Source organism: Dromiciops gliroides, chromosome 3 (assembly GCF_019393635.1).
Source record: "Dromiciops gliroides isolate mDroGli1 chromosome 3, mDroGli1.pri, whole genome shotgun sequence".
Taxonomy (NCBI): domain Eukaryota; kingdom Metazoa; phylum Chordata; class Mammalia; order Microbiotheria; family Microbiotheriidae; genus Dromiciops; species Dromiciops gliroides.
This window is the reverse complement of record NC_057863.1, coordinates 629,255,416-629,281,635: the sequence shown is the minus strand read 5'-3', so window position 1 is coordinate 629,281,635 and position 26,220 is coordinate 629,255,416. Positions and strand designations below refer to the sequence as shown.

The 26,220-nt window shown below is 41.5% G+C and overlaps 1 protein-coding gene across 11 annotated transcripts in view; it reads left to right on the top strand.

Annotated features, from left to right (window-relative positions):
• Nucleotides 1-254: 254 nt before the first annotated feature.
• The window catches only part of CAMTA1 (calmodulin binding transcription activator 1), a 1,311,517-nt gene continuing 1,285,551 nt past the window's right edge, over nucleotides 255-26,220 (top strand). For 7 of the 11 annotated variants that reach the window (XM_043992683.1, XM_043992682.1, XM_043992681.1 and 4 more), the window contains exons 1-2: nucleotides 255-384; nucleotides 1,077-1,221. In XM_043992683.1, the coding sequence (XP_043848618.1) occupies nucleotides 340-384; nucleotides 1,077-1,221 (190 nt within the window). In that variant the 5' untranslated portion in view covers nucleotides 255-339. Of the gene's footprint in view, nucleotides 385-1,076; nucleotides 1,222-19,313; nucleotides 19,461-26,220 lie in introns of all 11 variants that reach the window. The other 4 variants (XM_043992684.1, XM_043992677.1, XM_043992687.1 and 1 more) reach the window with 2 other exon arrangements.

The following is a 26,220-nucleotide window of genomic DNA, read 5'->3' as shown; positions in this document are numbered from 1 at the left end:
TCTAGCCACTGAGAAGCTTTGTTTAGGTCGGGAAGGCGGGCTTTCCTGGGAGTGGGTGGGGAGGGGGCGTCGAACCTCGGCCAATCCCTCCATGCCGTCGGGCGGAGAGCAGCCAATGGGCCGGTAGGATAGGCCGCTCCTCCCGGAGAGTAGTGAGGCCCCTGGTGCCGGGCGATTGGCGGCAGCAGCGATGACTGGCGGGTCGGCGCGCCAACGGGAGCGGTGCGTGGGCCGAGGGGCGGGGCCAGGCCGGGTGCGCGGCGGCGGCGGGGTGGCTGGGCCGGCGGCGGCGGTACGAGGCGCGCGCTCGGGGTCCCGGTCGCGAGGAGGAGGAGGAGGATGTGGCGCGCGGAGGGGAAATGGCTGCCGAAAACAAGCCGGAAGGTAAGAGCCGGAGCGTGAGGGGGGCCGGCGGAGGTAGCGGGAGGCGGCGCGTGGGGCGGCCGGCCCCCGGCCCCGCCGGGCATCCCGGGCAGCGGCGGCGGGCACGGGAGGCAGCGCGGGGGCGCGGCGGGCGGGCGCCCCCGGCCCGGGGGCGGGGGGGAGGCGGAGCGGGGCCGAGTCCTGAGGGGACTCCAGGGCCGGCGACATGGACCGCGACCGCGACATGGACCGCGACACCCCCCCCCCCTCCGCCGGGGGCCGGAGCCCGAGCCGGAGCCGGGCGCGCGGGGCGGGGGCCGGCTCAGGGCCCCGGCGCCCTCCCGGGCATCCCCCCCCCGCCACCCCGGCTCGGGCCCCGGTCCCGGCCCCGGCCCCGGCCCGGCTCGAGGGTGGGGGCCCGCGGGAGGAAAGTTTATGTGCGCGAGGCCCCCCGCCGCGCCCGCCCCGGGGGCCCCCCCCCCCCAGCCACGGCCCCGGCAGGGCCCGGCGGGCTCCGCCTCCCGCCTCCCCGCCCCCGGGCAGCGGCCCCGGCCCCCCTCGGGCAGCAGGGTGGGGTTCCGGTTTCCATGGCGAGGGACGAGCCGGAGCCTCGCCCCCTCCTTCGCCTCCTCTCCCCGCTGTGACCCCGTTCGCGAGCCTCCCCCCCGCTGGGCCCCGGGCACAACTCTCGAGTGACCGGTCCTCCTTGCCAGGACAGGGGCAGTGGAGCGGCCCCCCGCCCCCCGCCGCGGACCCCAGGGGCCTGTGCACCCCCCAAGTCCTTTCTCGGAGGGGAAGCAGACACTTTCTTGGCTGGCCGTGTAGACGCTCCTGCCCTCCACCACCCCCTGGGTGAAGGTGAGCCCTTTGGCTGGCAACCCTTTGGGTTACCCGTGTTTTTTTTTTTTTTTAAATGACAGCAACTCAAAGTATTCCTCTCTGACCCACGTATCCTTTAATTTCTCCATGCCCCCTTTTCCTTCCTCTCCTGGTTGTGTGGGGTCCCTCCTCTGCTCACTCCCTTCAGGCTTGGCCAGTCCCCTCCTCCATTGTGCCTACTACTTGAGCAACAAGGGACCACATCATTACTTTTATGTCTGAAGCAAAAAGGGACATACGCTCTTCCTGTTTACCCTTGAATCCTAGCCAGGGGCAGCATTCACCAACTGACTCTGCTCTCCTTTGGCCACAGGGTCTTCTGCCTTCTTCGAGATAGGAAGCACCCTTGTCTACCCTCATCTTCTGGAACCCGGAAGCCCTGGCTGATGATACTACTAACTTTTTTTTTTTTTGGAAGGAGGCTCCTCTAGTCTTCTTAGGGTGTCTGTTCCCTTCTCAGCCATGTCTTGTGAACCCTACATTCCCCAGACTTTTTCTGATCCACATCAGAATTGACTTTATGTTGGCTTGGGTGAAAGGAGGCCTTTATGTTTGACTTCAGCTAGGAAATAGAATATACACTTCCGAGTTACCTCTGGGGAAAGGGGTTTTCTATTGACTAGTTCTTGTCTTCATCTCTCCCCTCAGGCCTTGTGTTTGCACTTTTGATTCTGTAGCTGTCAGTCAGTGGGAAGACTGAATCCTCCTCATATCCCATTATCCCATATTTGGGATAAGGACAGTACTGTGATCCTTTGCAGTCATATTGGGCATCTAGGCCAGGAAAGTTTGCATTTGTATGTAAGTACTACATACATATATATGCACTTAGGTAATGTAAGTTAGAGGTGTGAAGTGACAATATATATGTGTATGGAATTATAAACTTGGACATATGCTCATGTGTATGCATTGTATCTTACCAATAGTAGATTCATCTATGTCTCTTAGCCAAAGAGGTACTTAACTTGTCTGTAATCTTTTCCACTCTTGAATTCCCCCATTGTGTTGTGTCGAGCCAGCAGAAAGGTGAAGATATTCAACAAAGTACACAGTCTCTGAATCTCCTGAGTCTCAAACATTCCCTTGTACTCCCTTTCTCTTTGGCCCATTCTCAATATGGGGGTTGGCCTTCTCTCTTTGCCCTTGGATAGGATGAAACGATCCTACCATGATGTGTTCACTTGCTGTGATCTAGGTGGGTAGAATTCTTGTGTTTTCCAGGTGGGAGGGCAGTAGGGTTAATTTATTCTTTGAACAAGTACTGACTGACCTCAGAAAGAGTTCATAATCCCATTTGTTTGGATAATTGAGAAGCCTCTTAGTTTCTATTATTTTGCTCTTTGATGCCCTTGGGTATCTGGAAACACCTGTAACTCTAGGAAACTGTGGAGTCAGTGTTATCTACAAGGACCCTCTTCTTTACATTGACTGTTCCTTGCAGTGTCAGATGAGAGAGGTAAGTACCCTCTACTCTTGGGCAAGATAGGACGAATGAACCATAACTTTGTCCCGTTCAGGTACTTTACCTTACCTTGTCTTTGTAGCCACAAAAGCTAATGTCGATTCCACCAGCTGTCCCTCAGTGGGAAGGCCTTTCTGTATTCACCGGTTGTGTTGACCAGACCCACACTGTCCACAGCACCTGCTGAGCAGGCTTTGGGGCCTCTTCAGCACTTCTCTGGGTCTAAGTTGGATGTTTGGTTAACATTAGACCTTGGCTTTTGGAATCCATCTTACCATTGATGTTTAATGAATCACACCTGCTTGTCAGAAAGATTAGAACAAGATTGCTTTTTCCTTTCATTCAACAATGGTTATATCGTCCACTTTGTATCAGGAATCGTTGGGATAGAGTTATATTTTTTCTGCTGTTATGTGGTGTTATAACTCTTGGTACAACCAGATACTCTTAATATATATGTTGTATTAGATGGAGTTTATGTCTCAAAAGTGAATGCATTTCCATTGGTGGATTATTCAGATCCTTTAATTAACCATTCCACAGATTTCCTTTTGGATAATTTATTGCTTATTAACATATCCACCAGAGGGTGGGAAGTGAAAGGGAAAAGATATAAAACTAAATCAGTTAATTTTACTACTTCTTTGTGGTCCTGGTAAAAGGTTAATAGGACTGGAAAGTTAAAGGTATTGTCTAAAGTTATGGTTATGGTGGGTTTCATATAGTTGTACTTTGTTGCCCATTACCACAGGTAATAGAGCGTTAACTTGTTATCCTCTCATACCCCAGATAAGGTAGTCCTCTTCTACAAAGACAGCATAGGGTTCTTCATTTTTAATCTCTGTTTTGTTTTGCAGTGGAAGATTCCTTCCTCTCTACTCTTCCTCCCTTTTCTAACTCTTGTTTCTTTGAGGGGTGGGCTAGTGACCTAAAGGACATGCCTTCCCTCTTCTGTTTGACGAACCTATTTTTCCCACTTCTGGGAGATAATGAATCTTCCCACCCCACTGCTCAGATGAGATGGTTCATTTACATATAGAAACCTCTTCTCAAGGTCAGATGGGATCAAGTTTTCCTTTATGGAATGATTATAGTGGCACTCTTATGTATGCCATCTTTGATACCTATTTGTCAACTCTGTACTTCCTGTCCATGGCCAAGGAGATAATCCCTTCACAGTTTTCTACTCCTTTACCTTTTAGGTTACGGAGGCTTTTTAGCCCTGAAACTTCACCCTTTTTGGTATGACAGTCTGCTTACACTGGAAAGAACATGGACAGTCTGAAAAAAGCTGAGTTCTAGACCTATCTCTTCCATGAACTTTGCTTTATGACCTTGGGTAACCATGGAACCATTAGGCTTTTAATTTTTCATTAGTAAAATGAAGCATTCCAATTAGTTGATTTCTTAGGTTTCTTTCAGCTTACATTTCTAAAACTCTGAACTTTTGAGCCAAGTGGCATTTTGGTTCCTAATTTGTTAGTTGTGTATAGACTCATTACTTGCCCCAGTGGGGGTTAAACAGTTTTTTGAGTTTGTATTGCAGTTTTAGCTACCCAAACGGGACCTGAAATTGTACTGCCTTTCTTTTCTGTTGGAGAGAATGGCCTAATTCTAGTTTCACAGTCATAGTTTATTCCCTATTACCCCAGGATTGATATGGAAACTATTTCTTATGCCCCTTTGTATCTAGATATGCTTCATATGTCTCTGGAAGTTTCCTGCTGCATGTCTGGTCGTCTTTTCTGGGGCCAGTAGCCAAATCAGGCGCTTAATAAATGTTTGTTGATTCATTGATTGAAATAGATAATATGGTCACTTTTCTTTTCTTCTTTCTATCCCCTTCCCTACTTAGACTTTTCTCAAATTGTCTTTGGGTTCCCTTCTTTGAGAGTAGGTCTTTTTATACAGAGTGGAATGCACTTGCCCTTCATGCTCCCATTACTGGGGTCATGTGGTTTTGCTTAGAGACCTGATTGGATCTTGCTATTCTTTTGGTATGCATGGCATCACTGGGCCTTGTCCTTTACCACTTCTTATTAGGACTGGTTTCTCCTAATTTATTTTAATATTATATCATATAGCCTTGTAAAATATGCAGGGTTTGTGTTGTTGTTTACTGTATTCTGGAATGTGTAGGAAGGAAAAAAAGTAAAACGAACGTTCTTTCTAACTGCTTGGGCATACATTTTGGGTCGTTTAGGCAAGTGCCTGTCTGGAAGGCGTAGTTAACATTTTGAGTATCAGCAGCGTGCAAAGTATTATATAGAACACAAAACTAGACATGGTGGTCTCCTCTTAACCTTTGCTTTGTTGCTAAGTCAGATATTTTCCTCCAGAATATAGGAAACAATTTCCTCCGTTTCTCTCTCTCTCTCTCTCTCTCTCTCTCTCTCTCTCTCTCTTAAGAGTAATTCTTGCTGTGGTTGCTTTAGGATAGTAGTAGTATTCTCCTCACACTTCTCTGTTTCCTTGGTGAAGTGAGACTGTGTCCTTTCTCCATGTAATGTGTTATTTGACCATTTTTCTTTTTAAAATAGTAGATAGTGATATGCCTTTCATTTTGTCTTTCCATCACATAGATAATTCTGTGAGATGTCCTGCCCCTTTCAGGGTGACTTGTCTTTGTGGTACCTAGTAGTGAAATTTCCATTCACCTCCATTCTTCGTTTCTTCAGTGAACTCACCTTCTTCTTTTCTCAGTCTTCCTCTTTTCCTTTGCTTTTTTCGTGTACCTACTGGGAAGTGAGAAAGCTACTTTCTACTTTTTGTATGTTTTAAAAGGACATATAAAAGGTTTCAGAAAGCACAAAAAGGATTCACATTGTTGCCCCTCATCATTATAATTATTGTCAGAAACTGTTGAGTCTTGGCTTTTATCATAGTCTTTTTGCCATTCATTGCTGCTGCTGTGCAGGACAATGTTATTTTTCTTCTGTTCCCTAAAGATAGTTTACATCCTATTCCATCGACTTATCAGGCATGGGGCATAAAATAGAATTTGTGTCCTGATCACTCTCCTCTGGATCTCTTTGATTGGAACCTAGGGAATTTATTCACTGCAGTTTAGGTAACCTACCTCGTGTCTTGATGAGGGTAGACAGTGGATACTGATGATGTGTGTTAATCATAGGGCACAGATTAACTACTTAGAATCACAGAATTGGAAAGGATTTTAGAAATCCAATCTTTCTCCCCATCTCAATCCATTAACCCCCTTTGATTTACCTTCTGTTGTCATTCATGAGAGAGTATGGGGTCCTTTCTTCTGACTTAAACTTTGTAGATTTCAATGCTCTTTTCTGGCCTTTTGGTTAGTGAGTTGGTTTGGAGGTTTGGGGATGAAGAGGAAGGGAAAGGGACAAAAGTATTGCTGTCTTTGTTTGACCACTTTAAAGAAGTGGGTAGGAAGTATGTGGTCTTCTGTTTCCCCATCCCAAATTACTCATTGTGTAGACAACACTTCCTTATCTATTCTTTCCACTTAATCAGAGCTCAGGACACAGGTTTATCATAGCCATGGGTACTCTTCTGAATCCATGTTAACCAGCTGCAAGACCAAGAGCAAGTATTACTTATTAGGAATGTGGCAGAAACTTCTCTCTCTCCATATCTGTTACTAGAAGAGGGGGTGAAATATAGGTGCTGTCTCCCCTCTTGTGACATTTGCTGAGGAAAGGCAGGCTAAGTTTCTTCTCGAATGTTGACAATGGACAGACAACCCCCAAATTCTTGTACATGATGAGCTCAGTAGAGGGTTGTCTGTGCTGTCTGTCTGCCAGTCAAAGGGATTCTTCTCTGCATCTCCCTGCCTCAGACTCCATTGCTTGTAGAGAGAAGCTGTAGTTGTTTTGGGGGAAAAGTTGTCAATATCCCCCCCCCCCCAGCTATTTTGCATCCTGGCTCTTTTATTTTTTTAGTTAATTTCCCTGAGCTGAAATAGATTATTTCCCCCTGCAGTGAGAGATCAAGGGATGTCCAAATTATATCTTGTTTCACTATCCATTTTGAGGACTGCCCACTTTCAACCAATCATATATGCCTTACTGTGAAAGATCTATCATTCTATTATAGCTTTCACATCCATTTCAATCCTATGTGCTCATGCCAATGACGAGATGTATTTGCATGTTCTGATAATCTCTAATCTGTTGCTCAGTAGGAAAAGGATGATAATGTACCTTTTTGAAGTTCACTACATGGTTTGGAAAGACTTGGCTCTTTCTTTTACTGGAACATTGAGCTGTGGGCTGCCATACAGCTGTCTCATACCTGGTAATAGGAAGCTGTGAAGTCTATTTGCCCGTTGGTCACCTTGGTTTCTGAGGTACAGTTTATAGGGTCACAAATGGAGAGGTAGCAGGGGCCCAAGTGGTCATCACATTCTACCCATTTGTTTTGACAGATGAGGAAATAGAGGATTGCAGAGGTAAGGCTGCTTCCCCAAGGTCACAGTAGCGAGGGCCATGGCCAGCATATGCTCTCTGGTCCTCTGGCTCCAAATTTAATGCTCTTTCCACTGTACCATGATTTCTAGTTATATATAAAGCTATATATGTGTATGTACGAGTATGCATAACTATGTATATACACATGTATGTATACGTACACATACACAGTGTGTATGTTTGTACATATATGTGTACACATGCATGTATGTATAGCTCTTCTTGACTCGCAAGAAATGTTTGTAAAGACACATTTCTCCAATTTATTAGCTGTCTGGTGAGAGAGTGGTTGACAAGAGCCATTAACCTCCTTACCCATCTTCCTTCTAAAGCCATAAATTAAAAAAACCAAAACCAAAACCCCCACACCCTTCTAGAAAACACATGGTGAGGGCTAGTTCTGCTCCTCCTTGCCTATCAGTTTAGTGTACATAGGAGGTAGTCAGACCCCTTGGGCACCTGTCACTTATTGGGCACAAATTCCCTCATTTTAGGCCAATGTTGATAGATGGATGTATCTTTCCCATATTTCCCTATGTACTACCATAAGGTGATATTGTATTCAGTTAACTTAAAAATGTATGGATAAAACCACCTACTGTGTATCCTTTTCCTGTCTTTCTTTCTACCTCACCATAGCATTATCTACCCTCATGTTTCCTTGTAGTAATAATAGTGAAGATATATCCCCTCAAACTCAGCACCCCAGAAGCTGGGAAGGGCCCTTGGAGGTCATTAGTCTAACCCTTACAACATTCCTAAGGAGGACCTGTGAGCTTGGAGACTCAGCATATCCCTGAGATGATTCTGTTATGAGTCAGGAAAGGAGCATTCTGTGTGTGTGTGTGTGTGTGTGTGTGTGTGTGTGTGTGTATGAGTTTACTGAGAGTGAATTTATATCCTTCACCAAATCTAGTTTGTATAGAAATTAGAAGATAAGTATGCAAATTCATTTCACCTTCTAAAGTTCATGTGTAACAAGATATGTACAAATCATACTCAAAAAAAATCAACAGACATAACTAGGGTCATTTTCAGCTCAAAAAGGTAAATTTTTTTCCTGTTTTGTAAAAGATGCTATCTCCATTGCTATTCCAGGGCAAATTAAGAATACTGTGAACAGTGTTAAAGTGACATCACTATCATCAATTGTTTTTAATAGTATCCTTATTCAGGCATTAACATTTTTTTTAAAGCTCTGAAAGCTACTTTTGAAATAGACCCCTGAGTATATATGTGCTGTGTGAGGCAGGATGTTATGGTGGGTGGGGCATTGACCTTGGATCCAAATGCCCACCACCAACCCCCTTTGGAGGATGATGTAGGTGTGTGCCCATAGGCAAGTTAGTGACTTAGCTGCTCTGAGAATCTATTGACTTTTTTAGATTTATCTATTAATTTAGAGATGGGCTGCGTCTGCCTTGGCGGGGAGGGAATTTTCACATCAAGGAAATCACAGATCCTGACTTGACATGTACCCTCTGCAGATTTAGCAAGGAACATACATACCCTGTTGGTATTTTGGAGCTGCTTGTGATCTCAGACCACTGTGAAATGTTTATTTTTTAAAGAAAAATGTTAGGTACAGTGGGAAAATTGATTTATTATGGAAATATCTTAGCATAGTGATAGGAAATAGAAAGTAAAATCATCCTGGAAAAAGACAACCAGAATTGTCTAAGATGTTTAAGACAAAATTTTGCTCATTTTTAAAGTTACAGATTTTTTTTTTTTTAACATAAAGAACATTCCCAAAAGGTGTGTGTGTATAGGTGTGTGGTTTGGGAAGACAATTAAAATGAACAGGATTACAATTTTAATATGTTTAGTTATTTAAAAAGTAATTAAAAAATAACTTTTTAAGAAAGGAAAGTGCAAACTTTGATGAAAGTTCACAGTCCAAACCATTGTTTAAAAAACCTGAAGATTCAAGATAGGAATTTTTATTGCAAATCCACAAGGGGGTAGTGATGTACTATCAAAGATATTTGTGGTTGGAAGGGTTAGATGATCTCTTTTAAACACTTTAGATTTACAGATAAAACTGGCAGATTTGCATTTTAACTTAATAAGATCTTCTTTTAAAAATGTTCATTGACAAAATTGTTTATTTCTTAACTCTTCTTCTAGGCTCTCCCCCACCTCCCACTCCCTTTTCCCCCCATTTTGGGTAAATAGCCATTTTTCCTCCTGGAGTGGTTAAGAAGAGCAGACATCCTAGCAGTTTTGTACATTGGAGATGCCACTAACTTAAGGGGGGGGTGGTGGGGAAGACCACCTTATGGGGATTTTTTTTTTCCTTTCTGGAAATGAAATACTTTTGAATTTTCAAGAAAAAAAGCTTGGAATCACAGATTTTGTGTAAGCTTCCTGGGTCCTAAGGAGAATTATATTAGGAAATTTTACCTGGACTTTGCAGAAGTTATCAGTTTGACCAAGAGATGTAAAATGACCTGCTCCCCACAAGACTTTAATTAGTAATTCACATTTTTACTAGCTTTATTAACATGATTCTAAAGATATTGTTTCCTTTACAGATTCTCTTGGTCACTGAGTCCCACCTATTTATATGTATAGGACTTGAGAATTGTTTAAGTGTTTGAACATAACCAGGAAGCCAGGTATTTTTGAGGGGAGAAGGTGGGGACTGTGCTGGCAGCTGTGGCTGCAGTTGTGGAGTAAGCCAACCCAGCAGGAAGTAACTGAGATGTCTAGCCCTTGGTTGTTTTTTGGGGTGGGGGAATAGGAAGAAAATTTTATAGCAAACAATTGTCTTGCTTATTTAGAGGAACTAACTATGAATGTATTTTATATTATTAGGAAATTGTAGGTTCAGTTGCTTTGGGCTAGGGGGTTAGAAAATTATGTTCTGTGTTGTGGTCAGTCCTTCGATTGGGGGGAAAAGTAGCAAATGCAGCTTTTGCCCAGAGGACCCTCCCACCCCCCCATTCTTGGGCAAAGCTATTCTCTTTCACCTCCTTTAGTAAATGACTTTAGTGATTTAATATCCCAGAAGATAGACTGTTTTTCTTATAGACTCCTCTGAGCTCTGTTGGGAACAGGACTATGATGTCAGCTCTTTCATTCATGAATTCTTGTTTGATATTCCTAAATCTCTTTTTAATCTTGTATTCTTGAGCTAAAATTTGCCACATGAACACCTCATTTGAACATCAGTAAGCCCATAAATACATTAATGATAAAAGGCAAGACAAAAGATAAGATCTTGGAATTTTTATTTAGGACTGTGACTGCATGTGACAGTTTTTGCAGGTATAGTTTGGATATGATTCCTGTCCAAAGAGTGTTTAATTTTTTAAAAAGTCAATTGTTTAATTATCTCAGAAATTCTTCTGTAGTAGAAGAGTCGGGAAACCTGGGTTGCAATCCTGGCCATGACAAACGTGGTAGATGTGAGTCGGGTAAACCATTTTAAGTTTTCTGAACTTCAGTCTCTGTCTGGAAAGCGGACATACTAACTATAATACCTCCCTCCCAGGGTAGTTGTGGAGGAAGCGCAAAGCACTCGATAAATGGAAATTGTTGCTGCTGCTGCTCTCTTTATTCCATGGATTGAGCTGTGTTGTGACTATTTTACTACTAAATTCTCTGCAGTGCATCACTGTGCTCTGTGGCAGCTCTTTTTCCACAGAAACTGGCTTCTTACATTCCATTAGACTGGATGGTACAACTTTATTTAAGAGAGATTAGGCTTGGATAGTTAATATGCTTTTGGAATAAATTGGAATTTTTTAAGGTATTCTACCAGGTTTGAAGATCATTTAAGTAACAATGTTTTGTAGCTTTTATTTCAGAATTTGGGGGTTATCCAGTATGGTCTCTTGTGTTTGCTTCTGGTTTCATCTCTCTCTCTGATTGTTCACCCAAGCAGCTGCTGCCTCAAATCTCTCTTCCAGTGAGGTCATTGCTTCTTGTAGTTTAGGCTGTGGAAGCAGCAGCCCCTGGAAGAATTCATCTTCGGAGTTTTCTTCTGCAGGGCCAAGTTTGAGGCTGAGCCTTGCAGTTGATGGATGGTGGTGAGCTCTCTCAGACTTCATTTTCTCTGCCTTTTGGGGGGGGTGGTGGTATACTGGCTTTCTTCTAACAAAATATGTTGTATTTAGGAATGAGTAGTTTATATAGTTTAGTTTCATCATTTTAAGGAGATCATTATTTCTGATGAGATGGATGGTGATTCATGGTGCAGCCACTTGACTCCTGCCCACTTTTGTTCTTGTGATGACTTTTTTGTGTTTTGCTTTAATAAAGTTTTTACAACTCAGATACTATCCATAAGAATTCTGCAGAACTTCTGATAGTTTTAATTCTTCTTCTATTTTAAACAATTAAGACCCTATTAATGTCTGTTGATTTGTTTTATGTTCAACTGATTATCTAGTTCAGAAAGCTGAGGAACATGAGACTGGTAGTCTGTTCTTTAGCTTTGTCTTTTAAAACATTTATACTTTGTAAGTTCATTGAGGCAGTCCATTTCTTTATTTTCAGAATTTTAAAAGGAGTCATGGTGTAAACATTTCACTACTTGAGCATTTGAAATTGACACTTTAAAATTCTAAATTTTAAAAATCATTTATTTCTAGAAGTAAGCCATCTCAGTAACTAGGGAAGTGGTGTTAGTAATAAGGCTGATCTGAGGAGAGGCCTTCCCTTTGGAGAAACTGGACAAATTAAAAAAGTGCATACTAGGCTAGGACTTAGACATAGTGGGCTTAATAGCAGATCTGTGAAGGGTAGAGCAGGAACAGCATCCCTCTGACTTTGTGACTGGGTGCTTTGTAGTAATGGTGAGAGGGCAGTTTACTGACTTGACTGAAGAAACCTAGCCAAGTAGAGCGCAGAAGAAGCTCTCAAGAACTACTGGTTGAATTTTTTTTTTTTTTGGTGAGGTAATTGGGGTTGAGTGACTTGCCCAGGGTCACACAGCTAGTAAATGTTAAGTGTCTGAGGCCAGATTTGAACTCAGGTCCTCCTGAATCCAGGGCCAGTGCTTTATCTACTGCACCACCTAGCTGCTCCTGGTTGAATTCTTTGTTGGCATTTCTAGACAGAGAATGCAAAGTCTTTATTATCAAGGGTAGTTTTGTTTGAGAATTGGTTGGTGTGATAGGAACGTGCACAGGGGATAGGTAGGCCCTGACTTTTTTCTTGCTGCCCCGGGCTTTGTTACCTAGTATGTTCCATTGCACATAGTAGGCGCTCTGTTCATTTTGCTGAATGCCTGATGGTATAGGTAGCTGGCTCTTCTCTTCTATTGCTTTCCCTTTCCTTTTTCATTTCTCTCATAAATATTCCTCTTACCCTCTGACCTTGTTCTTTCTAGAACCTCTCTTCCATCTTAAAAGTCAGTAGGAAAATGGGGTTTAATATATGTATCTTTACTTCATAGCCAGCCTAGCTAAAATGCAGCTATTCAGAATAACTTTATTGTTTCCTTTTAGAAACTTTACTTCAGGTCAGGATTAAAAAATGCTGGCTAGGATTCTCTAAGAGGAATTTGAACTATTGATGCAATTGTGTCCCTATTCTGAGAGATGAACAGAAGGCTTAATTTTCCTGATCTGTTGATTTATCATCATTCTCTAGTGCTAAATTAGCTTAGTTTTTTTTTTTTTAAACCTCAACTTGTTAAATATTGTTAAAGGAAAATTAGAAGCAAGCAAGCATTCTGTTTGCTTGGTTGTTTGCTCTGACTCGTTTGAACAAAGAAAGTTCTTAACATTTGGTAAATTTAAGTAAACTAGAAAAGAAAGAAAAATGCTAGGTAAACATAAGAGGTCATGTCAAATATCCTCATTTCCAAAATGAAGGTTCTTTTTTAGGTTTGTCTAGTTGAACTGTTTTGAATTTATTAGCATAATAATTATTAAAATGTTTTGATTATAAATAGTTCATAAGAGATGCTTTTCTTATTTGCAAGCAAGATGGAGAATTTCTCTGGGTCCCGTGAACTAATCTTTTAGATTTAAAGGTAGTGCTGTGTAGTGGATAGAATCCTGAACTCAAGAGCAAGAAGACTTGGATACAAATTCTGCCTCTGATGCTTTCTTAAATTGCGATCACAGGCAAGTCTCTCTTTGGGACTTTCTCCATAACTGTAAAATGGTATTATAGTTTGTGGTACCTACCTCACAGGATTGTCTGTGTTGCATGCAGATGAGATAGCATGTTAAAGAGTTTTGCAAACCTTATAGTGCTAAGTAGAAATCAGATATTAACTTCTCCTTAGCTTTGTGTATGTTGATTTATGTCAAAATTCACCCTTTAGACTCCTGTGTCACCAACCTTGCTTGACTGTGGCCAGGGGAGTCCTTTGTTCAGCTAACCAGGTGTGCGATGCTGAGGAGTAAGTTGGTTTAATAGGTCCTCCTCTAATTCATTGTCTCTGGTCTGGCTTTGTGGTCACTGCCGGCACCAAAGAGCTTGTGATAGAGGTCTTTCCTTCATTTATTTATGTTGACGGAAGTGATTGTTTTTAGAATTCATCCAGTATTTACTAAGTACCTATAATATATAAAACCTCGGAGATAGAAAGATAAAAATTGAAACACTTCTTGCCCTCTAGGAAATTACATTCTGCTGGGAGGAGGGGAAAGTAATTTAGAAAGAAAGTTCTGGGTAGAAAGGTCAGAAGTGAGTATTTGGTTTTATCAAATAGTATATCCCCTTTTGAGAGGACCTAGTAGCAGAAGTAGATAACCAAGTTCACAATTCAATTCAATTCAACAAATATTTGTTAACTACTTACTGTGTGCAAGGTGCACTGTGCTCAGTGCAATATACACTAAGGCAAAAACTATATTTTAATCTTTGGGGAACTTACATTCTCTTTGGGAAGGAATACAACATGTATGCAAATAAGTAAAGATAAAGTAATTCAAAGCAGTTTCAAGAGGGACAGAACTTTGGGGACATGAATCAGAACATCTCTAGGAATGAACACCTAAGCTATGTATTTATTGGGAAGAAGTGAGGAGAGAATGCATTTCAGATTTGTGCGAAGGTATGATGATGGAAGAAGGAATGCTGCGTAGGGGACCTCCCAAACTGGACCTGATCGGCTTTTCATATATATGTGACTATTGCCTTGTCTAACATGATTTTTATAATTTATAAACTTGGAGCATATCTCCTGATACCTTATTTTTGGTCCTGTTGACATTTCTGGAGATACTAAGTAGATAGTTGTGTTGCATCTCCCATATGGTTTAGATTTCCTTTCTGCCTTTCTTTCTGTGATACTATTACATTAGTTGGATTTGTGATTGTTGCCCTCAGCAAGTAATGCAAGATTGTAGAATATGCATTTTTTCTTTCTTTCTTTCTTTTTTTTTGGTGGGGCAATGAGACTTAAGTGACTTGCTCAGGGTCACACAGCTAGTAAGTGTCAAGTGTCCGAGGCTGGATTTGAACTCAGGTCCTCCTGAATCCCGGGCCAGTGCTTTATCCACTGGGTCATCAGCTGCCCCCACTGTGCTACCTAGCTGCCCCGAATATGCATTTTCTTAAAGAAAAATTATTTTATGAAACACCTTTTGAATCAGTATAATAGATTTTGGTAGTCATACTTTAAAGTTTATACCAGTGAACTGTATGAAGAATTTTTTTTTTTTTAAGGATTGTAAATATTTTGGTATGCTTTTAAAATACCTCAACACATTGATTCAGCAGTGCCTGGGATTCTTAATGGGTTACTAAGGGAAATGAAATACTTTGCAGGATAACATAGTTACCCTGCATACCTTTCTATAGTAATGAGTGTCTGGTCCCTCTGAGAGAGAATACTGGTAGTTGTAAAGAAAGACCTTGGTAAACTGTTGTGCTAGAAAAATGGACCTCTAGAGAGCTGCTATTATCAACATTATCAGTTTTTAAAAAGAATTATAATTTGACCATAATATTTCAGTAGTTCTTTTCATTGGTATGGATTACTTCTTCTGCCACTGCTGACCCTAAGTGCTTTTATGAATGAATAGATGACCCTTTAAATACTCTGACAAAAATTTAATCACCTTGTGCTTTAACCCAAAGCTTCTTAAACTGTGGGTTGTGACCCCTTTTGGGGTTGAATAATTGAATGTGGGGGTCATGAAAAATTTGGTAACACTAAAAGGTTATGTTTACCTATTTTATATACCTATATACGTATGGTCATGTAAAAATTTCTTGGGTGAAAAAGGCTCACAAGTGGAAAAAGTTTTAAGAATCCCTGTTATAGCCAACTATGTGATGATTGTTTCTTAACTTAAATATGCTGGGTCTTGAACAGTGAACATACAGCTTCTTGCTGTGTCTAAACTCCAAACCTTTCTGGTTGGGCTGTCTGTACCTGCCAAAGCTTCCACTCTTCTGAGATGACAGGGTTTGTTTGTTTTTTTCTTCACACCAGCATGAAGCATTGGAGTACAGGCTTAGTGAAGAATTTGACCATAACATGGAATTCAAGTATATTTTAAAATATAGCTCATATTTATGAAATAAAATAGTTAACAGTGGTGGTGGTGGTGGGGGGGGGGGAGATCTGCTAGCTGGACCATAGGTCTGACCCAGGCATGATATTTCTTTTTTTTTTTTTTTTTCTGATATTTTATTTTATTTTTTTCCCAGTTACATGTAAAGATAGTTTTCAACATTTGTTTATACAAGCTTTCCAATTTCAGATTTTTCTCCCTCCCTCCCCCCCTCTCCCCTCCTCTAGACAGCAGGTAATCTGATATAGGTTTATATATATATTATAAAGATTAAATATTTATGCTTTAGTAATGTTATAAGAGAAGAATCAGAGCAATGAGGAAAAACCTCAAAATAGAAAATCAACAGCACCAAAAACAAAAGAAATAGTATGGTTCAATCAGCATCTATACTCTGTAGTTCCTTTTTTCCCCCTGGATTTGGAGATCCCCTTTCATCATGAGTCCCCTGGAACTCTACTGTACCATTGCATTGGTGAGAAGAATCTAGTCCATCACAGTAGATCAACATACAATGTTGATGATTCCGTGTACAATGTTCTTCTGGTTCTGCTCATCTCATCATCAGTTCATGCAAGTCCTTCTAGGTTTCTCTGATCTCCTCCTTCTCATTGTTTCTTACAGCACAATAGAATTCCATTACTTTCATATACCACAACTTGTTCAGCCATTCCCCAATTGATGGGCAACCCCTCAATTTCCAATTCCTTGCCACCACAAAAGAGCAGCTATAAATATTTTTGTACATGTGGGTCCTTTTCCCTTTTTTAGGGCATGATATTTCTTTTTTTTTTTTTTAATTAATGAAGTATTTTCTTTTTTTTTTTCCCGTTACATGTAAAGATAGTTCTCAACTTTTGTTTATACAAGCTTTACAATTTCAGATTTTTCTCCCTCCCCTCCCCTCCCTCCCCCCTCCCCTAGACAGCAGGTAATCTGATATAGGTTATATATATATATATACACATAATAACGTTAAACATATTTCTGCATTAGTCATGTTATAAGAGAAAAAATTAGAGCAATGATGAAAAACCTCAAAATAGAAAAAAACAACAGCATCAAAAACAAAAGAAATAGTATGGTTCATTCAGCATCTATACTCCGCAGTTCTTTTTTTTTTTTTTTTTCCTTGGATTTGGAGATCCTCTTCCATCACAAGTTCCCTGGAACTCTTCTGTGCCATTGCATTGGTGAGAAGAATATAGTCCGTCACAGTAGATCAACACTCAATGTTGATGATACTGTGTACAATGTTCTTCTGGTTCTGCTCATCTCACTCAGGGCATGATATTTCTTATGTTGTATTTCAGACTGAAAAAAATTTACTTATAGAAAATAGGATATTATTTTGGCTTTATTTTTATTTTGACAGTAATTTCTCTCTGAGAGGTTTATTCATTCAGCTAACATTTACTAGAGACCAACATTGCTCTAGGGGCTGAAGGTCAGGACTTTTAGCAGTAGTTAGAACCTGAGATGGCTGTCATTGGATGGAGGAGACAACTAGAAAACACAGCCACAAGAAGTATAAAAGCTTGGCATTCCATAGTCATATTAAGCAGTAATAATCACAGAATCTTGGAATTAGAAGGTAATGCTGAGGTCATGTCAACTAACCTCGGTCTGAGCCTGGAGTCTTCTACTGCTTTTTTTTTTTAATCTTAAAAGATTTTATTTTTTTCCTGTTACATGTAAAGAGAGTTTTCAGCATTTGTTTTCAAGATTTTGAGTTCCAAATTTTTCTCCCTCTCTCCCTTCCCTTTCCCCTCCCCAAGACAGAAAGCAATCTGATATAGGTTATTTATGTACAGTCACATTAAACATATTTCCAGACCCTGGGCAAGTCACAACCCCAATTGCCTCACTAAAAAAACACAAAAACCCCAAAAAACCATATTTCCACATTAGTCATGTTGTAAAAGAAGAATCAGAACAAAAGGGAAAAACCTCAAAAAAAGAAAAATAAACAAAAAAAAAGTAGAAATAGTATGGTTCAATCTGCATTCAGCTTCTGCATTTTTTTTTTTGTTGGTTGTTGTTTTTTGGATGTGGAGAGTATTTTCCATTGTGGGTCCTTTGGAATTGCCTTGGATCATTGCATTGCTGAGGAGAGCCAAGTCTGTCACAGTTGATCATCACACAAAGTTGCTGTTACTGTGTACAATGTTCTCTTGGTTCTGTTCACTTCACTTTGTATCAGTTCATGTAAGTCTTTCCAGGTTTTTCTAAAATTCATCTGCCTGTCATTTCTTATAGCACATTAGCATTCCATTACATTCATGTACCACAACTTGTTCAGCCATTCCCCAACTGATGGGCATCCCCTTGATTTTCAATTCTTTGCCACCACAAAGAGAGCTACTAGAAATAGTTTTCTACATGTGTGAGCCTGGAATCTTCTTTAGCCTTCCCTGGAAGGCCACTGGTGACAGGGAGCCTGCTGTCTTTTGTGGCAGGCCACCCTACTTTGAATAGCTCTTAATTACATTGTTCCTTAACATGAACCTAGATCTCCCTTTCTTCAACTAATACCCATTGTTTCTAGTTCTGTCCTTTGAGGCCAAGCGAGCAAGTCTCTCCCATGTGACAGCCCTTCAGATACTTGAAGATACTCGTCAGCAGGTGCTTTCCTGGAGAAGAGAAATCTTCTTTTCTCCACGTTCTTTACTTAACTGCCAGACTATCTTGGGGTGACGATGCTTTAGCCTTAATAGCTCTTGAATATGGTCCATTATGTCATAGAGGAGTTGAGATCTGTGTTGGTGACGAGGCCCTGAAGTATTGAACTAAGAAGGCAAATAGGAAATGTTTATATTCTCTAACAGACTGAGACCCAGCTAGCTCTTGCTTATCCTTGCTGCATCTTCCTTGCAAATAGAGACGCTTTGTAAATAGTTATTGAATTATGAATCTTTGTTATAAATGTGCAAAAGTGCCAGACCATTGATGATATTGTGATTAATATCTAGAAAGGGCAGTATTTTTCATCATTAAAACAAATCATTTTAAATTCACTTTAGAGGACTCCCTTAGTGAATTAATTAAACATTACATCCTAGGTGATAAGTGATTTAATATACAGTTACTTTCTGTGTAGGCATTTTAGAACATGCTATAAGCTGTTTTGTGTTCTGCACTGGCTACTTTTTGACTTCTGAGTTCAATTCCAGGTGTTGAACTCAATCTGTAAGCCTCAAATAGTTTCTGCTTAGGGTTATTGAGACCAGAACAAGCAATTGGTCATCTCATGGCATAAGTAAAAAGCACCTGGCTTTTAAGCTAAAATACCTGCCAGGCAGATCAGATACCATCTGGTCGGCTGTCTTATTTGTGCCCCAGTTATCCTAAAGGTTACCATTTCTCTTTGGTATAGCCTGTGCTGAGGTGAAGGGTCCAGGTGTATATATATCTTCTGTATATACCAGGTGTATATATACACGTTCTCTTTGACTTGGTGTAGATCTTTTAGTGTTGTGTGTTTTTCTTCAGTGTTATTGGAGCAACATTTAAGTTTCTTAGATTAAAGAAGCACTTGGTGAAAACACTTTATTTCTAGTGCACCTTTTCACATTGTTTTGGTTGACAGTTTGTATACTTAAAAAAGAATAGAGAGCTATGTTTAGGGAAATTCTTTTTGGAGTGCTCCTAATGCTCCTCCTTTACCAGGTGTGTTCCTGCAGCACAGCCTAGGACGAGGCCTGTGCTGTCTGCCTGCCCCACGGGCGCGTGTTCTAGCAGAAGACTGGAGTGTTAGATCTACTGTTGCCATTGGAAAAATAGTCACTGCATTCTCATCTCAACACTCCTTGATGGGTATGTAGTAGCTGTTGCCTTATTGCCTGCACATCTGAATGGAGAATTGTCTCTCCTTTCTCACAAAACTGTACAGAAAGTTGTTGTTACCCCCTTTTCTAGTTTGCTTTCCTGTTTAGACTTTAGCTCCCAATGTCTGATGTGGCCCAAACCATCCCATAGAGGACAAATATTGCCCTTGCTCCATGATTTGGATGGCCTCTCTGGGACCAGGAGGCTGTGCAGTGACTCAGAAGCAGCTGGAGTTGGAGGAGGGGGAGGAGGCTCTGTTAGCTATTTTTTTTTTTTTAAAGATCTGGGGGTGGCTAGGTGGCGCAGTAGATAGAGCACCGGCCCTGGAGTCAGGAGTACCTGAGTTCAAATCTGGTGTGGTAAAATATGAAAGTTTTTAACAGTCGGTTAGGATAACTGAAAGACGCCAGTTTTTCAAGGACCACCCTTTTGGGGAGGAGATGAACAGTCTGCCTGCTGCGCATGTCAGACTGCCTGCCGGGTACAGTCCGCCTGCTGCGCATGTCAGACTGCCTGCCAGGTACAGTGCGCCTGCTGCGCATGTCAGACTGCCTGCCGGGTTTTTTTGGGACTTCCGGGGTGGAGAGAAGGGGAGGAGCCCTTTTGCCTGCTTGGCGGGACTCCTGACGGCGCGGCACAGACTCTCTCTCCAAAGGTGGCCTTTTTTCGGTTTGGTGAGTTTTTATAAGGAATATAGACTAAGCTTAGACTTAAGACGATTTGTATTGTGTTTCTACTTTCCTATCCTTCTAATCAACATCACCTTGTGACTATCATAACTATAAATAAAAAGGTCTATCTAGAAAACCAAAAGCTGCTTCCATTTACTAGTTTGGGAGATAAATTAAGGGAAAGGTTAAGTAGGGGAGATTTATGATCTAATATCCAATTTTAAATCTCACACTGGCCTCAGACACTTAACACTTACTGGCTGTGTGACCCTGGGCAAGTCACTTAACTCCAATTGCCTCACTAAAAAAAAAAAATCTGAAATTCATCTGGCCAATCCTGTTTAGACCAAAGCAAATGCTGTAGGACTATCTCCCTCTTTCTTTATGTTGACTTTTAGACTTCTTTTTTCCTTGGAGACTAGGGGCAGGCAGCTCTGGCTAGAGCAAACTAGATTCAGGTCTAGCCTTTGACATACTAGCTCCATGACCCCAGTCAAGTCTCCTAACCTTGAAAAGCTTCATCTTGTTTCAGTTGTGTCCAACAGAAACCCAATTTGGGGTTTTCTTGGCAAAGATACTGGAGTGATTTGCCATTTCCTTCTCCAGCTCATTTTATAAATGAAGAACTGAGGCAAACAGGGTTAAGTGACTTGCCCAAGGTCACCCAGTTACTAAGTGTCGGAGGCCTGATTTGAACTCAGAAGATGAGTCTTCCTGATTTAGGTAGAGTGCTCTATTCACTGTGCCACCAAGCTACATTAAAATGCTTAGATTTAGATAAAATGCTGGTTGGTGTTGGTAGAGAGAGTTTACTCACCAAGGAGTTCCCTCTGTCTCTGACATTATAGAGTCAGCCCTTACCCCTGTCCCTGTATCTGTTGGGATGCATGTATGGGAAGGCAGTGAGGTATGCTGATGGGAAGGAGGCCTGGCTTGGGAGTCAGGAGAGATCCGAATTCAGATGATGACCTCATCAGTTACTGCCTGTGGGACCTTGATTAAATTCTTCTCTCACCCTTCATTTCCACATAGATTCCTAGGGTTATTGAGAAGAAAGTGTATTGTAAATTTTGAAGTTACACAAATATTCTTTGCCCATGTCCTCTATCCCCATGTAGATCCCCCCCCCCCCCACGGATCCAGCGTTTCCCTAAAGATAGCCTTGTGGGCAGCTATTAATAGAATTGTAGATGAAGGAGGCAGATTACTTTAGAAAGGAAGATTTAGGCCTATGATCTGTTTTTAAAAACTTGTACAAGGGACAATGATGCATTTTAGGCAAAACTGGTGCAGTAAAAGTACCATGAATTCTGGGTTCTGTTCTAAGTTTTGATTAGTTATATTATGTGTAATGGATGACTGATGGATTTCAAGGAAGTAATTTAACTGATGACACAAAATATCATGTCACCAAAATTCTTCTAATGTATCACTTCTAATTGGTAAAGTTAGTCCTTTGCAATTCACTGTGGCCTCATTTGACCTTTATTTAACAAAATATATAGATCCCCAATCACTTTAAAAGGTAGCATTAAAAAAAAGTTAGGTGGTCTTTAGGTTGCTTTTGTCATGTTTCTGCTGCGCAAAAAAATCTATAGTGTCTTCTTATTGCCTACTTCATGATTCCTTCTTTCATATATTTGTTGAATAGGGCAGGACATTGTGTCTGTAACATAGTTGCCACTTGATAAATGTTGATTAATTGAAGTTTTAAGGGATATGAAGATGAGTAAAAATGACGTCTGCCCTCATAGAGTTTACATTCTGGTTGGGGAAGTGAAACCAAGTCCACAGATAACTCAGATATGAGGTGGAATCTGATTAGTGATCTAAGAGGAAAAAGAGCTGTGGGAATTCAGAGGAGGGGACTCTTTAGCCTGGGAGTTTTAGGGAAGGCTTCCTAGAGCAGGTGGTGATGAGATGAAAAATCTCAAGATATTCATGCTTGAAATGGGCCCATACTTAGGAGGTGGGTACAGGTGGAATTGGCTTTTGAAGCTCTCGCCTGCCTGATCAAGCCCTCACACACTACTTTCCCAGTGCTTCTGAAAATGGACCCTCTCCATGGTTGTCTGCCAGATGACTTTGGTTATTGTCTCAGGATCATAGGCATGTTTTCGGCACCATGCTCTCCACCTGGTGGGCAGGCTCCCTTTTAGATTGTGATGTGATATTTAAAAAAGTTAAGTGAATGTGAAGGGAAGCCAGAAAATCTTTTATGTAACCTTCTTATTTTGTAAAGGTCAGGTGACTACACAAAAGGGAATGAAATTTATTACTTCTTTTTATTAAGTGGTTTGTTGGTCCATATTGTAAGGGCCAGCCCCATGTCTGTTTCTTTCAGGAAGTCTTCTTGGATTATACCAGTTTACCGAGACTTCTGTTTCTGCACTTCTTTAATACTGGAATGTGTGGTACCCAATTTGAGCCTTTATTCTCTGCTATTCATTAATTGCTTTATGTCTGTTTTTTTTTTCTGTCTTCCCAGCCACCATTGGCCTTGAGGGTCTTTTTATTACCTTTTCATTTAGTCACTATTTCCAGCATAGTGTTGGGTACATGCAAGTGTTTAGTAAATGACTGATCAGTTGATTTTACTAAGTCCTTACAGCAGCCCCCCAATGCCCCCCCCCAAAAAAAAAAGAAAGAAAAAAGTATTCTTTTCCTCTTCAGATAGTCCTGGAGCACTTTGTCTTAATCCAGAACAATCGCTTCCTTATAGTAGGTGTTTAATAAATGTCTTGTATTTTTTTCCTAACTTTTTTTTTGTAGCTAGCTTTCCTGGGTAGTATGAAAAACCAAAATGTATATTATAGATTGAAAGACTTATTTAGGGTGGCCGCTAGGTGGTGCAGTGGATAAAGTACTGGCCCTGGATTCAGGAGGACCTGAATTCAAATTTGGCCTTAGACACTTGACACTTACTAGCTGTGTGACCCTGGGCTAGTCACTTAACACTCATTGTCCACCCCCCCACCCCACAAAAAAGACTTATTTAGGTGATCAAGTTGATTCATATAATCACAGAATCATAGGATTTTAGAGCAAGAACTGATGTTAAAGGTCATCTTATTTAATTTACTTATTTAATACATGAAAAATCTTGGACTTGGGAGAGAAGTGAATGACCCCCAGCCCCTGTGGCTCAGATGCCTCATTGCTAACGTTGGAACTCAAAAGATTTTTTTTGGTCCAAACTTCTTTTATCCCCCATTGCCTGAGCACAAATGCATTAAATCTACCTAGTTCATTTTCAGAATTTAACTTCAATATTAGATTGATAGTTATGGATGTATTTTTAAAGTATGGCATGGTAAACATTGCATTAATGATGAATGCTATGAGGGTTTTTTTTTAGTGATGCTAAGAGATCTCTTCTGGGATATTTCAAATGGGCTCTTTACTAGCCTAATCTGTGAAGAATTTTATGTATCACACAGCGATTGTAGTGTTTTATTTCTATGGGCTAAAAAACTTATATGATTTCTTATGCTATTCAACTCTCAGGTTCAGTAGTAGAAGGAAAAATGTTGGATGAGTGCTTCCAGTGAACTGTGGTAGCTTTTAGATTTTCACTTTTGCTACTTGGAATTTTTCACCATTGTTTTACCAAGTTAATCAGACTTCAGAGGAGGAATTAAAAAAAATTCTTTTTATAAGCCATGTACCAAAATGCTCTATTGTACAGCTGTGATTGGTAAAGCTTGTGATAAAAGACCCCTGTGAGATAAGTCAGTCTGTAAATACTAATTAAGCACCTACTATGTGCCAGGCACTGTGCTAAGCCCTGGGGATACAAAGAAAGGTGAAAGATGGCTCTGTATTCAAGGAGTTTACAGTCTAATGGGGGAGACCACAAACAAAGTGAAGTATAGAGAGGCTAGGCAAAGAGTAAATTTTTTTTTGGGTCGGGCAATGAGGGTTAAGTGACTTGCCCAGGGTCACACAACTAGTAAGTGTCAAGTGTCTGAGACCAGATTTGTACTCAGGGCCTCCTGAATCCAGGGCCGGTGCTTTATCCACTGCGCCACCTTGCTGCCCCCTAGGTAAAGGGTAAATTAAGGGGCTCAGGAGAATGTTAGCTGGGACTTGAAGGAAGTTGGGGAAGCTGGGAGGCAGAGATGAAGAGGGAGAACATTATGTGCACAATAGTCAACGGAAATTCCTGGGGTCAGGAGATGAAGGGTCTTCTTTGGGTCATAGCAAGGCCAGTGTCCCTGGTTGGGGAATGTGTAGTGGGTGACAAGGTGTGAGAGGAGTAGACAAGTAGGAGTGGGTAAGGTTATGAAAGGCTTTGACTGCCAGACAGAGGGTTGTGTATTTGACCCTGGAGAGAAGAGGGGGCCACTGGGGCTTATTGAGTACGGGCATGATGTGGAGGGCCTGTGCTCTAGAAAAATCACAGAGACTTGTGACAGGGAGACCAACCATCAACATCACATGAAGAAATAAGAGCCTGTACCTGGGAGGGGGCAGCATCAGCGGCGAGAAGGAGGCATATGCCAGAGATGTTACAAAGGAAAAATCAGTAGGACTTGGCAACAAATTTGGTGTGGGGGAGATGAGAGAGTAAGCAGTCGAGGATGATACCTAGGTTCCAAGCCTGAGGGACTAGGGGGGATGGTGGTGCCCTTGACAGTAATAGGGAAGTTTGAAAGGGAGGGAGGCTTTAAGGGGGAAGATGATGAGTTCAGTTTGGGATATAGTGAATTTTAAGATGTCTACAGGACATCCAGTTTGAGATGTCTCATGAATGGTTGGAGATAAGAGACATGAGGTCAGCAGAGAGGTTAGGGCTGGATAAATAGATTTGAGAATCATCAGCATAATGATGATAATTGAATTTATGGGAGCTGATGAGATCACCAAGTGGAATAATATAGAGGGGAAAAAGAGGACTCAATACAGGGAGGGCCTTTGTAATACAGGCCCCATGGTTACTGAGGATAAACAGGATGAAGATCCAGCCAAGGAGACTGAAGGCTTGGTCAGATGAGTAGGAGGAGAATCAGTAGAGAGTTGTGTCCTGAAAACCAAGTTTGAATAGTATTGTAAAAAAAATTAATTATTAACTATAACTAACCTGGAAAAATGATAATAATTGGATTTACATGGAAAATTATGATTATATGAAAAATTATAGGGTTAGAGAAATTATAATTGGGCTGTAAGTCCTGCCGCAGTCGCCATTCAAATGTGAGAATATTTTTAAATGACTAGCTGGGTCTAATTTGGGGGCTAATCTGACTGGAGGACTAATCTGGGGACTTTTGACTGGCTATCTGACTGCTATTAATTTAATATGGGCCATTTATCAAGTTCCACCACACTGCTCCACTCCCAAATTGATAAGCAAAATATTAAGAAGCCTCTTAACTAAATAATCAAAGCAGAATTTATTTATGAGATACTATTGAAAATTAAGAATACAGGGAAATAAAATGTACAACGTGACTGCTTTCCGGTTCTTCCTTTTACCTGCTGAGCCTGGAACCTTTTTAATACAATAAGGGCCTTAGCGCCTCCAGCCTCAGGGCATGCTACACTTTCCCTGCTCCGCTACTTTCTTCTAACTCCTCTTAATCTTCACTTTCTCCAACCTGTGCCCTGTGCTGACCCTTCTGTGCTCTCTGCTGCCTCCTGGTCAGTCTGTCTGCCCTCTGGCGCCTTTGCCGCCCCTCTAATCTTGTCCACCGGCCTTTCCTCCTTGCTCCTAGTCCTGCATTACGTGTTCGTCTCGTCCCCCCCTTTTGTCCTTGTGGCCCTGTCTCTAGTCTGCCCCGCTCCAGTCCTCCTGTCTCTCTCCAACCTTTCTAATCTCGTCAGCCTCCCTCTTGACCTCTTCTCAGCCCCCTGTCTCCTTGTCCGAACCTCCCTTCCTGTCTAACTCCCAGGTCTATATATACCTTTTCTTCTCTCCACTCAAATCTCGGGGCTTCCTGCACCCCCACAGACCAAGCTAATCTGCCCGCCAGGGCTGCGGCTGGTGGGGGGGGGGTGCGCTCCAGCCTCACGTGCTACGCCAGAGCCCAGCTTGGACAAGCCCAAGATCTCTCGGATACCTCCGCTCAGGTTGG